A 19,351-nucleotide genomic window follows, 5' to 3' on the forward strand; every position below is an offset into this window, starting at 1 on the left:
TGCTGGACTCTCACCATGGATATCCAATCCCTCTACACCTCCATCCGCCATAACCAGGTCCTCCGTTTTTTTCCTCTCCAGACATCCCCAACAGTACCCGTCCACTGACACTCTCATTCGTTTGGCTGAACTGGTCCTCACCCTTAACAATTTCTCCTTCAAATCCTCCCACTTCCTCCAGACCAAAGGGGAAGCCATGGGCATACATATGGGCACCAGCTATGCCTGTCTCTTTGTTGGCTATGTAGAACAGTCGATCTTCTGTAATTTCACTGGCACCACTCCCCACCTCTTTCTCCACTACATTGATGACTGCATTGGTGCCACCTTGTGCTCCCACAAGGAGGTTGAGCAATTCATCAACTTCACCAACACATTCCTCCCTGACCTTAAATTTACCTGGACCATCTCTGATACCTCCCTCCCCTTCCTGGACCTCTCCATCTCCATTACTGACGACCAACTTGGCACTGACATTTTTTACAAGCCCACCGACTCCCACAGCTACCTGGATTACACCTCTTCCCACCCTCCCTCTTGCAAAAATGCCATCCCACATTCCCAATTCCTCCGCCTCCGCCGTATCTGCTCCCAGGAGGACCAGTTCCACCACAGAACACACCAGATGGCCTCCTTCTTTAGAGGCCACAATTTCCCTTCCCACGTGGTTAAAGATGCCCTGCAACGCATCTCGTCCACATCCCACACCTCTGCCCTCAGACCTCACCCCTCCAACCGTAACAAGGACAGAACGCCCCTGGTGCTCACCTTCCACCCGACCAACCTTCGCATAAACCAAATCATCCGCCGACATTTCCGCCACCTCCAAAAAGACCCGACCACCAGGGATATATTTCCCTCCCCACCCCTTTCCGCCTTCTGCAAAGACCGTTCCCTCCGTGACTGCCTGGTCAGGTCCACGTCCCGCTACAACCCACCCTCCCATCCTGGCACCTTCCCCTGCCACCGCAGGAACTGTAAAACCTGCGCCCACACCTCCTCCCTCACCTCTATCCAACGCCCTAAAGGAGCCTTCCACAACAAGCAAAGTTTTACCTGCACATCCATCATTTATTGTATCCATTGCTCCCGATGCGGTCTGCTCTACAGTGGGGAGACTGGGCGGCTCCTAGCAGAGCGCTTTAGGGAACATCTCCGGGACACCCGGATCAATCAACCACACTGCCCCGTGGCCCAACATTTCAACTCCCCCTCCCACTCTGCCGAGGACATGGAGGTCCTGGGCCTCCTTCACCACCACTCCCTCACCACCAGATGCCTGGAGGAAGAACGCCTCATCTTCCACCTCGGAACACTTCAATCCCAGGGTATCAATGTGAACTTCAACAGTTTCCTCATTTCCCCTTTCCCCACCTCACCCTAGTTCCAAATTTCCAGCTCAGCACTGTCCCCATCACTTGTCCGGACTTGTCCTACCTGCCTATCTCCTTTTCCACCTATCCACTCCACCCTCTCCCCCCGACCTATCACCTTCATCTCCTCCCCCACTCACCTATTGTACTCGATGCTACTTTCTCCCTACCCCCACCCTCCTCTAGCTTATCTCTCCACGCTTCAGGCTCTCTGCCTTTATTCCTGATGAAGGGTTTTTGCCCGAAACGTCGATTTCGCTGTTCCTTGGATGCTGCCTGAACTGCTGTGCTCTTCCAGCACCACTAATCCAGAATCTGGTTTCCAGCATCTGCAGTCATTGTTTTTACCTCTTTCACACTTGGCCAGTAGCCTTTTCTAATATTCACCTCAACACTTTTTAATTGTTGTGAGCACTCCCCCTTTACCAATCATTCAGGCAGTGAGTTCCAGATACCTACCACCTTCTAGGTGCAAAGAAATTTCTTCAACTCTCCTCTAAACTCTTGCCCATTACCTTAAATCTATACCCTTGATTATTATCCCTCTTTTAAGGGGAATGTTTCTTGATGTCTACACTATCTATGCCTCTTATAATTTTATAGATTTCAACCAGGCCTCCAGTCAGCCTTTTCTGCTCTGTGGAAAATAACCTCAGCCTATCAAGTGCCACTTCATAGTTGAATTTCTCAAACCCAGGAAACACCCTCATGAATCTCTGCATCCTCATCGGTGCAATCACATCCGTCATGTAATGCGGCAACTAAAACTGCACACAATACTTCACCTGTGGTCTAACTAATGTTTTATGCAGTTCCATCATAACCTTCCTGTTTTTACATTCAAAGTTTTAGCATTGACGAATAAAGGAAAGTATCCCATATGCCTTCTTAAACACTGCTACCCTCAAGGATCAATGGACATGCACACTAAGGTCTTCTGTTCTTCTGAACATCCCAAGGTTCTCCTATTCATTGTGTACTCACTTGCCTTGTTAGTCCTTCCAAAATCCATCCCCTCATATTCCTCAGGATGAAATTCTATTTGCCTCCATTCAGACCATTTGACCAGCCCTTCTATATCATTCTTTGGTCTAAGGCTTCCCTCCTCACTATTTACCACACCATTAGCTTTCATGTCTTCTGTAGACTTGCTGATCATACCCTCCATATTCCTGTCTTGATTATTAATATACACTATAAACAGCACGACACCTAGCACCAAACTCTGCAGACAATACTGAATACAGGCTTCCAGTCGCAAACACAACCTTTGATTATCACCTTCAGCCTACTGCTATAAAGCCAATTTTAGATCCAATTTTCTAAATTGCCCTGGATCCCATGGACTTTTATCTTTTGACCAGTATCCCATGCAAAACTGTGTTAAAAGCCTTACGAAGACCATGTCAACTACATCCACTGCACTACTCTTATCTACACATCAAGTCACCCGCCTTGAAAATCTCAAATTAATTTGATAGAAATGATCTCCACCAGAAAGGTTATGCTGACTATCCTTGGTTAACCCATGCCTCATCAAGCAGAGATTAAAACTGACCCTCATAATGTTTTTCCAATAGTTTCTCAATGTTAGGTTCACTGGCTTGCAATTTTCTGGTTTATCGTCACCACACCTCTTGAAGTATCACGTAGCTACCCTGTAGCCCTTTAGACCTTTCCTGTGGCCAAAGAAAATCTGAAAATTAAAGATATAATGCCTGTAACCTCCTCTGGGCCTGCAGATTTATCCACTTCTATTGTACATGCTGATTAATCCCATTGGTCTTTTTCGACTTCTGTTTGGTCTCTCGATTGCTCTGGTTTCAAATATGAAAGTGCAGTGTCTGAACACACTTCTTCTGAAAAGGCTTCACTGGATTCAAAACGTTAACTTTGATTTCTCTCCAAAGATACTACCAGACCTGCTTAGTTTTTCCAGCAATTTCTATTTCTACATCATATCATATCATCTTAGTCTTGAATATGTATTTTACATATATGTATATTGTTTGATTTAGCACAGCAGGCAGAAGAGGACTTTATGGTTATTCAAACAATGTTGAAGAGTTTGCTCCTTTTATGAAGGCTGAAGTGCGCTTGGCAATTCCAAATGTGGTATGTTACTATTATAATCTATTTGGACTTGTAGAATATTTTAAGAGAATAATAAAATGTATTCTAAATCTATTCTGGTTAATTTTGACATTTTGCAACAAATCCATTGCCTCAGTGAAGAGGTCAGAGCTAGTTTCTGCTGCCACCATGGACACAACATTTAGTTAATCAGTTCTCAATGGTTTTAGCTGCCATGAGGTTTGAATGTGAGGGTTCAGGACTGCACTATTGAGCGGCTGCTCACTTAGACCACACTGTCCCTATTCTGAGGAGAAAGTGAGGACTGCAGATGCTAGAGATTAGAGTCGAGAGTGTGTTGTCGGAAAAGCACAGCAGGTCAGGCAGCATCCAAGGAACAGGAGAATCGACATTTCGGGCATCAGCCCTTCTTCAGGAATCTGTCACCAACTATTTCCATACATTCTATATTTTCTATGTCCCTTGGAGGAGTGGGAGAGGAGTTAAAGTGTTTGGCCACAGGGCGGTGGGTCTATTTGGTTCATGTGTCCCAAAGATGTTCTCTGAAACGTTCCGCAATTTGGCATCCTATCACCCCAATGTAGAGGCGACCACATCGAGAGCAATGGATGTGATAGGTGACGTGTGTGGAAGCACAGGTAAATCTCTGTTGGATGTGGAAAGATTCTTTGGGGCCTTGGACAGAAGTAAAGACGAGTTGTGGGAGCAGGTTTTGCACCTCTTGTGCTTGCAAGGGAAGGTGCTGGGAGTGGAAGGTGGGTCAGTGGAGGGCGTGGACCTAACAAGGGAGTCGCAGAGGTAATGCTTTCTCCAGAATTCAGATATTTCCTCCCCACCCCTATCTGCATTCTGGAGAGACCTTTCCCTCCGTAACTCCCTTGTTAGTTCCACGCCCCCAACCAACCAACTCTCCACTCTCGTCATCGTCCCCTGCCACCATAATCCTGCACCCACACCTCCCCCCTTCCCTCCATCCAAGGCCCCAAAGGATCTTTCCACATCCGACGGAGATTTACCTGTACTTTCACAGACGACATTGAATGTGTCCCCTGCTCCTGATGTGGCCTCCTCTACATTGGGGAGACAGGATGCCAACTTGCAGAATGTTTCAGAGAACATCTCTGGGAAACACAAACTAAACAACCTCACCGCCCTTTGGCCGAACAGTTCAACTCCCCTTCCCACACTGCCAAGGACATGAAAGTCCTGAACCTCCTCTACCTCCAAACCTGAACCGCCCAATGTCTAGAGGAAGAACACCACATCTTCCGCCTTGGGAGCCTCTAACCACAGGAGATCAATGTGGATTTCACCAGTTTCTTCATTTCCCTGCCCCCTACCTTATCCTAGATCCAACTCTCCAACTTGGCACTGCACTCATGAACTGTCCTACCTGTCCATCTTCCTTCCAACCAATCCACTCCACCCTCCTTCACCCCCACCTTCATCTACCTATCACATTCCCAGCTACCTTCCCCCCAGGCTTACCCTCCTACCATTTATGTCTCAGCCCCGTTGGGCCACAAGCCTCATTCCTGATGAAGGGCTTATGTTTGACATATCGATTCTCCTGCTCCTTGGATGCTGCCTGACTGGCTGTGCTTTTCCATCTCCACACTCTTTGATTCTAATCTCCAGCATCTTGACTCCTCACTTCCTACGAATCGCCAAAGAAATGACCCTGAAGAAAAGCAAACTCATCTTCCACTTCATGAATGGTGATCTGGAGTTGTTGTGGTTACAATGGTGGAGATTAGGTCAGTCTACATCCTAGACAATCAGCATATATATGGCACACCAACATACACAGCCAATCTGGATCCAAATAGCATTACAGGTCAATGGAGGATTTTATTTGAGGCTGGCTGCCCATCAGTTAATGCAAGAATGTCAATGATCTTCTGCACTCTATAAGGATAGGTACCGAAGTCTCTATTTTCAGGAGCAGCGGGAGCAGTGAGAGTGAGGACCTTGTCTGCCAGGAAGGTAAGTTTCCCCCTAAAAGGACCTACTTTGAGAGTCAGTGGCCTTCATTTTCAGCAGGAGCAGGAGCAGTGAGAATGAGGAGCTGAGTAGGAGCAGTCAAATTGTGCTCTGGGAAGGTGAGTGAACTGATATATTTGGGCAGTGGCTGAACCCTAGACACTATACATGTCGTGTCTCCCATTTGCCCTTCTCCTCCAACCAAAAAAAAACTATAGTGTGTTAATAAGGGAAGGATTTTCTATTTCTTTTTTAACGTGTGATTAGTCAAAAATTTTCCTTTTCTCTTCTTTTACTTATCTATTATTTGATACTATAGTTGGACTAAAGCTTAAGAGTGAAAGTGACAGGAGACCTCAGACCCGTGATATGCACTTCTTGCTCAATGTGGGAGCTCAGGGACACGGCTGATGTCCCTGACTCCTTCACATGCAGGAAGTGTGTTCAGTTGCAGCTCTTGTTAGACCGCATGTCGGTTTTGGAGCTGTGGTTGGACTCACTTTGGAGCATCCACAATGCTGAGGAGGTCATGGATAGCACATTTAGTGAATTGGTCACACCGCAGATGAGGATTGCTGAGGGAGAAAGGAAGTGGGTGACCAAAAGGCAGAGATAGCACAAGAAGGCAGTGCAGGTGTCCCCTGAAGTCATCTCCCTCCAAAACAGGTGTACCATTTTGGATACAGTTGGGGAGATGGCTCACCAGGGGAAGGCAGCAGTAGCCAGGTACATGGCACCGTGCCTGGCTTTGCTTACAAAAGGGCAGGAGACAGAGTGGAAGGTCTATAGTCATAAGGGAGTTAATTGTAAAGGGAGTAGATAGGCGGTTCTGTGGTCAAAAATGAGACTCCCGAATGGTATGTTGTTTCCCAGGTGCAGGGTCGGGGATAACTCAGATCGACTATGGAACATTCTAAAGGGGGACAGCGAACAGCTAGCTGTCATGGGGTACATAGGCACCAATGTCACAGGTGAAAAACAGGATGAGGTCCTACAAGCAGAATTTAGGGAGTTAGGAGCCAATTTAAAAACGAGGTCCTCAAGAGATAGTAATCTCAAGATTGCTACCAGTACCATGTGCTAGTCAGAATAGAAATGAAAGAATAGGCAGCATGAATGCGTGGCTTGAGAGATGGTGCAGGAGGGAGGGTTTCATACTTTTGGGACATTTGGACTGGCTCTGGGGGAGGTGGGACTATTACAAATTGGATCATCTATACCTGGGCTGGACTGGAACCAATGTCCTAGGGAGTGGTTTTGCTAATGCTGTTGGGGAAGTTTTGAACTAATATGGCAGGGGAATGGGAACCAAATGAGAAGGTTAGTGGATAGTAAGGAGGTAGTAACTAAAGCATGGAGAGAACTAAGTAATGAAGTCAGCGTGACTAAGGGGAAGAGTGACCAAGTAGCAGATGATGAATGCAAAGGGACAGGTAGCATGAGGTGCATTTGTTTTAATGCAAGAATATCTGGTTGGCGTGGATGGGTTGGACTGAAGGGTCTGTTTCCATGCTGTACATCTCTATGACTATAAGTATAGTAGGTAAGGCAGATGAACTTAGGGCTTGGATTAGTACCTGTGAGTATGATGTTATTGCTATTACTGAGACTTTGTTGAGGGAAGGGCATGATTGGCAACTAAATATCCCAGGACATAGATGCTTCAGGCAGAATAGAGAGGGAGATAAAAGGTGTGGAGGAGTTGCTTTATTGGATAGACAGCATATCACAGCTGTGCTGAAGGAGGGCATTATGGAAGACTCGAGCAGTGAGGCAATATGGGCAGAGCTCAAAAATAGGAAGGGTGCAGTAACAATTTTGGGGCTGTACTACACACCTCCGAACAGTGAATGTGAGATAGAGGTACAAATATGTAAACAGATTATGGAAAGATATAGGAACAACAGGGTGGTGGTGATAGGAGGTTTTAATTTTCCCAACATTGATTGGGACTCACTTATTCTTATAGGTCTAGATGGAGCAGAATTTTTAAGGAGCATCCAGAGGATTTTATAGAGCAGTATGTAAATAAACCAACTGGGGAAGGGGCCATACTGGACATAGTGTTGGGGAATGAGCCTGGTCACGTAGTTGAAATTTCAGTAGGGGATCACTTTGGAATAGTGATCACAATTCGATAAATTTTAGAATACTTATGGACAAGGATGAGAGTGGTCCTAAAAGAAGAGTGGTCCTAAGAGAACGCCAACTACAGCAAATTTTGGCAGAAACTGAGGAATGTGAATTGGGAGCAGCTGTTTGAAAGTAAATTCACATTTGATATGTGGGAGACATTTAAAGAGAGATTGATTAGAGTGCAGGATAGATGTGTCCCTGTGAAAATGAGGGATAGAAATGGGAAGATTAGGGAACCATGGATGACGGATGAAATTGTGAGACTAGCTAAAAGGAAAAAGGAAGCATACATAAGGTCAAGGTGACTGAAAACTGACAAAGCTTTGGACGAATATCAAGAAATTAGGACCAATCTGCAGTGAGGAATTAAGAGGCCTAAAAGGAGTCATGAAATATCTTCAGCAAACATGGTTAAGGAAAATCCCAAAGCCTTTTATTTGTATGTAAGGAGCAAGAGGGTAACTAGAGAAAGGGTTGGCCCACTCAAGGACAAAGGAGGAAAGTTATGTGTGGAGTAAGAGAAAATGGATGAGATTCTTAATGCGTACTTTGCATTGATATTCATCAAGGAGAGGGACATGACAGGTGTTGAGGTTAGGGATAGATGTTTGATTACTCTAGATCAAGTTGGCAAAAGGAGGGAAAGGTGTTGGGTATTCTAAAAGACATTAAGATGGAAAGGTTCCCACATATGGATGGGATCTATCCCAGCTTACTGAGGGAAGTGAGCGAGGGAATAGTTGGGGCCTTAATAGATGTCTTTGCGGCACCCTTGAACACAGGAGGACTAGAGAATTGCAAATGTTGTCCCCTTGTTTAAGAAGGGTAGCAAGCATAATCCAGGTAATTATAGACTTGTGAGCCTGCGCCAGTGGTAGGGAAGCTGCTGGAGAAGCTACTGAGGGATATGACCTATTTACATTTGGAAGAAAATGAACTTTTAGTGATTGGCAATATGGGTTTTGTGCAAGGAAGGTCATATCTTGCCAACTTAATAGAATTCTTTGAAGACATGGCAAAGTTGATTAATGAGGGAAAGGCTGTGGATGTCATATACATGGACTTTAGAAAGGCATTAGATAAAGTTTCCCTTGTAGGCTGATGGAGAAAGTGAAGTCACGTGGGGTCCAGGGTGTACGAGCTAGATGGAGAGAGAAATGACTGGGCAACAGGAGACAGAGAGTAGGGAGTTTCTCAAAATGGAGAAAGGTGACCAGTGGTGTCCCGCAGGAATCCGTGCTGGGACCACTGTTGTTTGTGATATACATAAATGATCTGGAGGAAGGTGTAGGTGGTCTGATTAGCAAGTTTGCAGATGACACAAAGATTGGTGGAGTAGCAGATAATGAAGGGGACTGTCAGAGAATGCAGCAACATATAGATAAATTGGAGAGTTGGGCGGAAAAATTGCAGATGGAGTTCAATCCAGGCAAATGCGAGGTGATGCATTTTGGAAGATCTAATTCAAGAGCGAACTATATGTTAAATGGAAAAGCCCTGGGGAAAACTGATGTACAGAGAGATCTGTGTGTCCAGGTCCATTGTACCCTGAAGGTAGCAACGCAGGTGGATAGAGTGGTTAAGAAGGCATACAGCATGCTTTCCTTCATTGGATGGAGTATTGAGTACAAAAGTTGACAAGTCATGTTACAGTTGTATAGGACTTTGGTTCGGGCACGTTTGTGTACAGTTCTGGCCGTCACATTACCAAAAGGATGTGGATGCTTTGGAGAGGGTGCAGAGGAGGTTCGCCTCTGGTATGGAGGTAGCTAGCTATGAAGAGAGGTTGAGAAGATTAGGATTGTTTTCTTTAGAAAGACGAAGGTTGAGGGAGAACCTGATTGAGGTCTACAAATTCATGAGAGGTACAGAAAGGGTAGATAGCAAGAAGCTTTTTCCCAGAGCGGTGGACTCAATTATTAGGGGTCATGAGTTCAAGATGAGAGGGGAAAAGTTTAAGGGAGATATGTGTGGAAAGTTCATCACACAGAGGGTGGTGGGTGCCTGGAATGAATTGCCAGTGGAGGTGGGAGAGGTGGGCATGATAACGTCATTTAAGATGTATCTAGACAGATACATGAATGGACAGGGACCAGTGGGATACAGGTCCTTAGAAAATAGGTGAGAGGTTTAGTTAGAGGATCTGGATCAGCGCAGGCTTGGTGGGCCGAAGGGCCTGTTCCTGTGCTGTAATTTTCTTTGTTCTTTTTCCTTTGAATATAGGAACAGGAGTAGGCCATTCAGCCCTCGCAATTGTTTCACCATTCAATTAAATCATGGCTGATCTGTAACCTAACTCCACACACCTGTCTTTGGGCCCTTATTCCTTCATACCTTTGTATAGCAAAACTTTATCTATCTCAGATATAAAATTAGCAACTGATCTAGCTTCCACTGCTGCTGTGGAAGAGTTTCAAACATCTACCACCCTTTGTGTGTAGAAGGACTTCCTAATATATCTCCTGAATGATCTAGCCCTAATTCTAAAACTATGCTTCCCTGGGTCTGGACTTGCCATCCAGTGAAAACAGTTTATCTTTAAGTATCCTATATTTTCCTGTTAATATACTGAAGACTTCAATCAGATCGCCCTTCAGCTTCTAAAGAGAAAACAGGCCTAATTTATATAATCTCTCCTCATAACCCTTGAAACCCAAGTATCAATCTGACAAAACTACATTCTACTCCCTCCAAGGCCAATGTATCCTTTCTAAGGTGTGTTGCCCAGATCTGCTCACAGTACTCCAAGTAGGATCTAGCCAGGGTTTTGTATAACTTCAGCATAACTTCTGCATCCTTGTTCTGCAGTCGTCTGGATATGGCATGGTGACTCAGTAGTTAGCACTGCTGCCTCACGGTGCCAGGAGCCTGGGTTTGATTCTAGCCTCAGGTGATTGAGCAGAGTTTGCACATTCTCACTATGTCTGAGTGGGTTTCCTCGGGTGCTCCAATTTCCTCCCACAATCCACTATACTAAATTGCCCATTGTGTTCAGGGATACGTAAATTAGTTGCATTCAGCAACGGTAAAATGTAGGGGATTGGGTCTGGGTGGGTTTCTCTACGGAGAGTTGGACCAAATGGACTAGAAAGAGAAGAAAAAAGGTCAGCACTCCATTATCTTTCTTGATTATTTTCTGCATCTGTTCATGACATTTTAAAGATCTATGTACTTGACCCTCCAAATCTTTGGATAGCCACAGTATTTAACTTCATACTATATAGAAAGCATCGTAATCTATCCTTTCTTGGTCCAAAAATGGAAAACCTCACAATTGCTTATGTTAAACTTCATCTGCCACAATTATGCCCATTGACTTAGGCTATCAATTTTCTTTTTTAATTTTATACTTTCATCTACAATGTCTACAGTGTCACCTAATTTTGTGTCATGAGCAAATTTGGATGTTCATTATCCTTCCTCCAGTACCTGTGTTCTGGCTTTCTGTGTTTTGTGCACAAGTATTCCCAGGTTCCTTTGTATCACAGCTTTCTGCAGTTTTCCCCATTTAAGTAATAGTCATCCCTTCCAAAAATTAATAGCTTTACATTTTCCCACAGTACACTCCATTTGCTGACTTTCTGCTCACATACCCTACCAGTATCTCTCTGTTGACTGTTTATGTCTCTCTTACAACCTGACTTTCCACCTATTTTTGTACCATCTTCAAATTTGGCGACAGTGCATTCACTCCCTTTCTCCAATCATTAATATATATAGGGGAGCGTTGATTATCTGAATGAGGTAGGCAGACACTATTTCGTTTGGATAATCAATTATTTGGTTAATTGATTAAATGCCTTTCCTCTGGGGCTCGGAGTTTTTAAAGTCTGCTCCCCATTCAGGAGACTGCAGCAGCACACAGCAGGTGAGCCACCACACCCCCCCCCCCACCCCCCCAGTCCCGCCCCATCCAACACTGCTCCCCTGCCTGCCCCCCACCTGTTCACCAACTCCGTCCAACACCACCCCCCTAACTCCATCCAACACTGCCCCCTGAACGCTCCCCAAACCAGTCCAACACCGCCCCTGCCCTGCCCCCTCCCCAACCCTCTCCAATACCGCCCCCCCACCGGCCCCCAACCCTGTCCAATACCACTCCCGTTCATCCCCCCAACCCCCTTCAACACCACCCCCCCCACCCTCAACCCCGTCCAACACCACTCCTGCCTGCCCACCAACCCTGTCCAACCCCCCCCCCAACTCTGTCCAACTCCACCCCCCACCCATGCCCCCTAACCCAGTGCAACACCACTCCTGCCTGCCCCCAACCCTGCCTAACTCTGCCCCCCCACCCGCCCCCCCCTCTAAACCTGTGCAACACCGCTCCTCACCTGCCCCCCCCAACCCTGTCCAACCCCTCCCGCCCCCCCCAACCCCATCCAACTTGGCCCCCCTAACCCCATGCAACACCGCTCCCCACCTGCCCCTCCAACCCTGTCCAACCCCATCCATCCCCCCATCCCTGTCCAACTCCATTCCCCAAATCCGTCCAACCCTGTCCAATTCCACCCCACTCCAACCCAGTCCAACTCTGGTGTGGCCGCATCTGGAGTATTGTGTGCAGATTTGGTCGCCATACTATAGGAAGGATGTGGAGGCACTGGAACGGGTGCAGAAGAGGTTTACCAGGATGTTGCCTGGTATGGTAGGAAGATCGTACGAGGAAAGGCTGAGGCACTTGGGGATGTTTTCATTGGAGAAAAGAAGGTTTAGGGTGACTTGATGGAGGTGTACAAGATGAATAGGGGTTTAGATAGGGTTGACCATGAGAACCTTTTTCCACGTATGGAGTCAGCTATTACAAGGGGGCATAGCTTTAAATTAAGGGGTGGTAGGTATAGGACAGATGTTAGGGGTAGATTCTTTACTCAGTGAGTCGTGAGTTCATGGAATGCCCTGCCAGTAGCAGTGGTGGACTCTCCCTCTTTCTGGGCATTTAAACGGGCATTGGATAGGCATATGGAGGATAGTGGGCTAGTGTAGGTTAGGTGGGCTTGGATCGGCACAACATTGAGGGCCAAAGGGCCTGTACTGCGCTGTATTTTTCTATGTTCTATGTACCTCGAGATCTCTTTCGGATACTCCAATTTGAGGATAATTGGTATTCAGATAATCGAGGTTCCTCTGTATTGTTAACACTTGTAGTCCCAACACTGATTTCTGTAGAACCCTACTGGTTACAGGTCACCAACCTGAAAAAGAACCCCTTATATCCACTAACAGTTTCCTGTCCATTAACCAGTTTACTTATCACCAATGCCAACCTCTTATCTTATGACTTAACCTTTTGTGAGGTACCTTGCTGAATGCCTTCTTGAGATTCAAATACAACACATTTACTGGTTTCCCTCTATCCACGCTGTTTAACACTTTCTTGAAATTCAGGAATAAATTAGACTTCATTTCCCTTCCATGAATCCAAGCTGACTCTGCTTAATTAGATGATGATCCCGAATGTTCTGCTGTTATCTCCTTAACAATTAACTCTGATATTTTTCCAACAACAGATGTTTGGTTAATCGACTTGTGGTTCCCTGCTTATTGTGTTCTTTTCTTTTTATGTAATGGTATCATATTGGCAGTTTTCCAATCTTCTAGTACTTTTCCAGAGTCCAAGGACTTTTGGAAAATTACAAGCAATGCATCCACTATCTCTGTAGCTCCTTCTTTTAGGATCCTAGGATGCAAGTCATCCAGGCAAGAGGACCTCTCTACTTTTAGCCCTATTAGTTCGTCTTAAGACTCTATCTTTAGTAATAATAGAACATAGAACATAGAAAAGTACAGCACAGAACAAGCCCTTTGGCCCACGATGTTGTGCCGAGATTTAATGCTAATGTCAAATATAGTAACTTAACCTATGCACCCCTCAACTCACTGCTATCCATGTACATGTCCAGCAACCGCTTAAATGTCCCCAGTGACTCTGCTTCCACCACCACAGCTGGCAACGCATCCCATGTATTCACTACTCTCTGCATAAAGAACCTACCTCTGACGTCTCCTTTATACCTTCCTCCTAATATATTCAAACTATGACTTCTCAATCCTGCCCTGGGGAAAAGTCTCAGGCTGTTGATTCCATCTATTCCTCTCAATATTTTGTACACCTCTATTAGGTCTCCTCTCTTCCTCCTTCTCTCCAGAGAGAAAAGTCCGAGCTTATTCAGCCTTTCTTCATAAGGCAAGCCCTCCAGTCCAGGCAGCATCCTGGTAAACCTTCTTTGCACCGTCTCCAAAGCCTCTGTATCTTTCCTATAGTAAGGCGACCAGAACAGAACACAATATTCCAATTGTGGTCTTACCAGAGACTTGTAGATCTGCAGCAAAACCTCGCGGCTCTTAAACTCGACCCCCCCGTTAATGAAAGCCAGTGATGACTTAATTACTCCCCCGCATTCTTGAGTATTAATCATATGTTTGAAGTATCTTCTGCTGCAAAGACTGATGCAAAATATCTGTTTAACTCTCATGTCACTTTGTTCTCCTCTATAACTATGTCCACAGATTCATTTTCTAAGGGGTCAGTGTTCACTTTGGCCTCCCTCTTCCTTTTTATATATTTAAAGAAATTCTTATTGTCAGCTTTTTATATTCCTTGCTAATTTGCCCTTCTCTTTTATTTTCTTTCTCTTTATGATCTTTTAGCCCTTCTTTGCTGGATTCTAAATACTCTCCTCAACTTGATACTCTCCTTAATTTCCTTTAATTAGCCATAGTTAGCTTTTTACTCTCTTAGAGCCTTTCTTCTGAAATATATTTTTGCTGAACATGATTAATTACATGATGTATTTAAATGTCTGCCAACACTTGCTTAATGTCTTTCTTGCTAATAGATCAGCTCAATCTCAACCACGGTGGCACAGTGGTTAGCACTGCTGCCTCACAGTGCCAGAGACCTGGGTTCAATTCCTGCCTCAGGCGACTGACTGTGTGGAGTTTGCACATTCTCCCTGTGTCTGCGTGGGTTTCCTCCGGGTGCCCCGGTTTCCTCCCACAGTCCAAAGATGTGCAGGTCAGGTGAATTGGCCATGCTAAATTGCCCGTAGTGTTAGGTAAGGGGTAGATGTAGGGGTAAGGGTGGGTTGCGCTTCGGCGGGGCGGTGTGGACTTGTTGGGCCGAAGGGCCTGTTTCCACACTGTAAGTAATCTAATCTAATCTAATCCTTCATTAGTAACCAATAAATCAGCAAGTTTATAATTTGTGAAGCAATTACCTGTGCTTCTTGTGAGGAAGTGAAAGAACTCGGACAAGCTAAAAGATCATTTCGGTGAACCCCTGAAGAGGAACCATGAAACCGCTTCCCCAAGTTGCCTCCTTAACCTGCAACACCAATGCTTTTTTGTCTGTGTCTGTCTGTAAGCGACATAGGAGGTTATAAGGGGCTCAGAATTTTAACTAAAAGAGTTATGTGTTTACAGCTCATCGTTGTTTCCCCATAGCTAGAATCTAATTATTGTTGTTCCATACAGAAACCTAGCCATGTTTGCTGTATATCTGAGTGTAAACAAATAGTTAAATTGAGGGATATTTTTGCATATTTTGATAAATCTTTACATTTTGTGATGATTGCTGGAATAATTGGGCTTGATTGTAAGTGAGTTGTGACAAATAACAAATCTCTGTTGACGTTTCTTTCTTAAATTCATAAGTTCACAAGTTCATAAGATATAGGGGCAGAATTAGGCCATTCAGCACATAGAGTCTGCTCTGCCATTTGATCATGCATGTTAAGCTCCTCAACCCCATTTTCCTGCCTTCTCTGCATATCCCTTCAACCCATTACTAACTAAAATTATATCTAACTCCTCCTTCAATTTACTCACTGTCCCAGCAGCAACTGCATTTTGGGGTAGTGAATTCCACAGATGTTCTACTAGTTACAAATTTACAAATGTTAATTGATCGTCATCAAGGATGAGTTCATAACCATTGAGTTTTCTTTTAGAAACAATTAAATAATCTAATATGTTCCTTTGATAAATTTATATACACAATCACAATTATACCTGTCAAAACACTATAGCAATAAGATCCAAACATCTTTCACTTATTTGTTTATCCAGCTGCCTTTTCAAAGTAATTGAAATGTCATCAGACTCTATCTGCTATGCATTTGGACACTCAACATAGAGTTTTAGTTATATTTAATCCCTCATTGAAATCAGAATCATCCTCTAGGCAACTTCATTTCTTTGTTTCTTTATTCTAATCTTTTCTCTGGTCAACACCCGTTGCTTAACTTCCCAATATATTTTGAGTTCAAGCTTTTTAAATTCCATTTCCTTTTCCTTTCTAAAGTTTCTTATTTCAAAGTCTCCTTTCTTTTCATTCTGCTCCCATTCCATCTCCCTTTATTTTCCTTTTTTCCATTTTACTTTTTATCTCTATTTATTCCAATTCAAGCTTTTCCATTTCTCTTTCGCTCTCAGTCATTCTTTTTCCATTTCTAATTATACCTAAGCTAACTCTAATAAAATATGTCAATTTCAGATTTACCTTTGAGTTCTCAATGTAGTACTCAAAAGGAATAAAAACAAAATTAAATAAATACACAAGGCGTTTTGAAAGGTTTTAAGTCACACTGCAAAACAAGTCTTATCTAATCCTCATCTGCATCAGATCACATGTCAAATTACCCATCGGTATCTGATCTTTAAATTTGACTCATCTGTTTCTTCCACTTCTGTGAATTGTGAAGTCTTCTTACAGTGAATATTTATGAAAGAGAAATTTCTCAGATTCCATATAATCTCCATATTGCTAATCAACTTCTCCTGGTCTACAAATTTAACAAGCTAAGCCTTTATTTCAGCATAATTGTGTCTCCCCTGAAAGGTCCTGTACTCCTTCTTGGGAGAAAAACTATATTTGCTTCTCACATCAGTTTGGTCTTCTCCAAAACAACACTGAAAACTTTTAATCTCCAGGTTTTCTAATCTAAAATCAATTCTTAGTTATTCTAAACTAAAACCAGCTAAGGCTTTTAGTGTTTGCAGGCTCTGTCGTTATCCCACTGTATTGTGCTAGGACAGTAGGTAGTGTTCGGGCTCGTCAGCTCCAGGCCCACAACACTGGTGGTGTCTGAAATGAGGACTCCTAGTGGCAGTGAGCCTGGAACCTGGATTCTTGGCAGTGGTGGTGCCCTGGACAAGGACTGCTGGTAGTGTAGGCCCAGATCTGAGATGTTTGGTGGTGTTGGCAAGGCCGTGGTGGCAGCAGAGCTGTGGTTTCCTAAGCCATCAGTATTGTCAGTGCTGTGCTCATTGTGGGACTCCTTGAGGACCGGAACACCTTGCAGAAGCCCTGATTTCATGTTTGAGACCCCAATTTGTACAGAAGATGAATTCGTATTTAAGTAGTTTCTTTTTATCCTAATTGTACCTCAAAATGGCATTGGTATATTCAAGTTTTGTGTGACAATAAATAAATCATTCATCATTTTGTAAGAACAATCTTCAGTTAACACAAACAAATTTTGGAGTCATTGCTCTCTGACACATGCTGTATTTGGTCATGGTTCCATAGAACATAGAACATTACAGCGCAATGCAAACCATTTGGCCCTCGATGTTGCACTGACCTGTGGAACCAATCTGAAGCATATCTAACCTACACTATTCCATTTTCATCCATATGTTTATCCAATGACCATTTAAATGCCCTTCAAGTTGGCGAATTCACTACTGTTCCAGGCAGTACATTCCACGCCCCTACTACTCTCTGAGTAAAGAAACTACCTCTGGCATCTGTCCTATATCTATCACCCTTTAATTTAAAGGCATGTCCCCTCCTGCTAGCCATCTCCTTCCAAGGAAAAAGGTTCTCACTGTCCACCCTATCTAACTCTCTGATTATCTTATATGTCTCAATTAAGTCACCTCTCAACATTCTTCTCTCTAACGAAAACAGCATCAAGTCCCTCAGCCTTTCCTCATAAAACCTTCCCTCCATACCAGGCAACATCCTTGTAAATTTCCTCTGAACCCTTTCCAAAGCTTCCACATCCTTATGTAGAAACTTAGTGATTTACAGCATGGAAACAGACACTTCAGTCCAACTCGTCCATACTGACCAGTTATCCTACATTAATCTAGTGCCATTTATCAGCGCTTGGCCCATATCTCTCCAAACCCTTCCTATTCATATACCCATCCAGATGCCTTTTAAATGCAGTAATTGTACCAGCTTCCACCATTTCCTCTGCCAGCTCATTCCATACATGCACTAATCTCTGCATGAAAAAGTTGCCCCTTAGGTCCCTTTTAACTATTTTCCCTCTCACCCTAAACCTATGTCCTCTAGTTCTGGACTGCCTCATCCCAGGGAAAAGAACTTGTATATTTACCCTATCCATGCCCCTCATGATCTTATAAACCTCTGTAAGGTCATCCCACAGCCTCTGACTCTCCAGGGAATGAGGAGGATAATGAAATAATAGGTTGGCTAAAAATGGAGGATCTTGAAATTTTGACTGTACTGGAAGCTAATAATTCACCAGGAAGATATGAGATGCATCCAAGGATACAGAGAGATACAAGGAAAAAGGTTGGGAACATACTGCCCATAATCTTCCTCTTTGGGGCAGCACAGTGGTACAGTGGTTAGCACTGCTGCCTCAGTGCCAGGGACCTGGGTTCGATTCCAGCCTTGGATGACTGTCTGTGTGGAGTTTGCATTTTTTCCCTGTGTCTGTGTGGGTTTCCTCTGGGTGCTCTGGTTTCTTCCCACAATCCAAAGATGTGCAGGTTAGGTGAATTGGCCAAGCTAAATTGCCCATAGTGTTTGGTGCATTAGTCAGAGGAAAATGGGTCTGGGTGGATTGCTCTTCGGAGGGTCAGTGTGGACTTGTTGGGCTGAAGGGCCTGTTTCTACACTGTAGAGAATCTAATCTAAATCCTTCTTATAATGTGGTGATCAGAACTGTATGCAGTACTCAAGTGTGGCCACACAAGTGTTTTGTACTACTGCAGCATGCTCTTGTGGCTCTGAAACTCAATCCTTCTACCAATAGAAGCTAACACACTATATGCCTTCATAACAATACTATCAACGTAGGTGGCAACTCTCAGGGATTTATGTATATAGACACTGAGATCTCTCTGCTCATCTTCGCTACCAACAAACTTACCATTAGCCCAGTACTCTGCATTCCTGTTACTCCTTCCAAAGTGAATCACCTCACACTTTTCTGCATTAACCTCTCAGCCCAACTTTGCAGTTCATCTATGTTGCTCTGTAACCTGCAACATCCTTCAGCATTATCCACAACTCCACGGACTGTAGTGTCATCCTCAAATTTACTAACCCACCCTTCTATGCCCTCAGCTAGGTCATTTATACAATGACAAACAGCAATGGACCCAAAACAGATCCTTGGGACACACTACTAGTGATTGAACTCCAGGATGAACATTTCCCATCAACCACCACCCTTTATCTTCTTTCAGCTAACCAATTTCTGATCCAATCTGCTAAGTTACCCTCAATCCCATGTCTCTGTATTTTGTGGAGAACCTTATCAAATGCCTAATTGAAATCCATATACGCCACATCAATCACTTTACCCTCATCTATCTGTTTGGTCACCATCTCAAAGACCTCAACTGTCCCTTCACAGAACCGTGTTGTCTGTCCTTAACTAACTTATTCCTCTCTAGATGATTCTAAATCCTATCTCTTATGACCTTTTCCAACACTTTCCCCAATACTGAAGGGTCACTGGTCTATAATTACCAGGGTTGTCTTTACTCCCCTTCTT

General features: G+C 44.1%; 1 protein-coding gene across 1 annotated transcript in view; it reads left to right on the forward strand.

Annotated features, from left to right (window-relative positions):
* Nucleotides 1–19,351, forward strand: part of LOC140453945 (dynein axonemal heavy chain 8-like) — a 1,117,430-nt gene that overhangs the window by 392,290 nt on the left and 705,789 nt on the right. The window contains exon 25 of the mRNA XM_072548819.1: nucleotides 3,404–3,488. Within this exon, the coding sequence (XP_072404920.1) occupies nucleotides 3,404–3,488 (85 nt within the window). The remainder of the gene's footprint in view (nucleotides 1–3,403; nucleotides 3,489–19,351) is intronic.

The sequence above is a fragment of the Chiloscyllium punctatum genome, chromosome 3, assembly GCF_047496795.1.
Source record: "Chiloscyllium punctatum isolate Juve2018m chromosome 3, sChiPun1.3, whole genome shotgun sequence".
Lineage (NCBI taxonomy): Eukaryota > Metazoa > Chordata > Chondrichthyes > Orectolobiformes > Hemiscylliidae > Chiloscyllium > Chiloscyllium punctatum.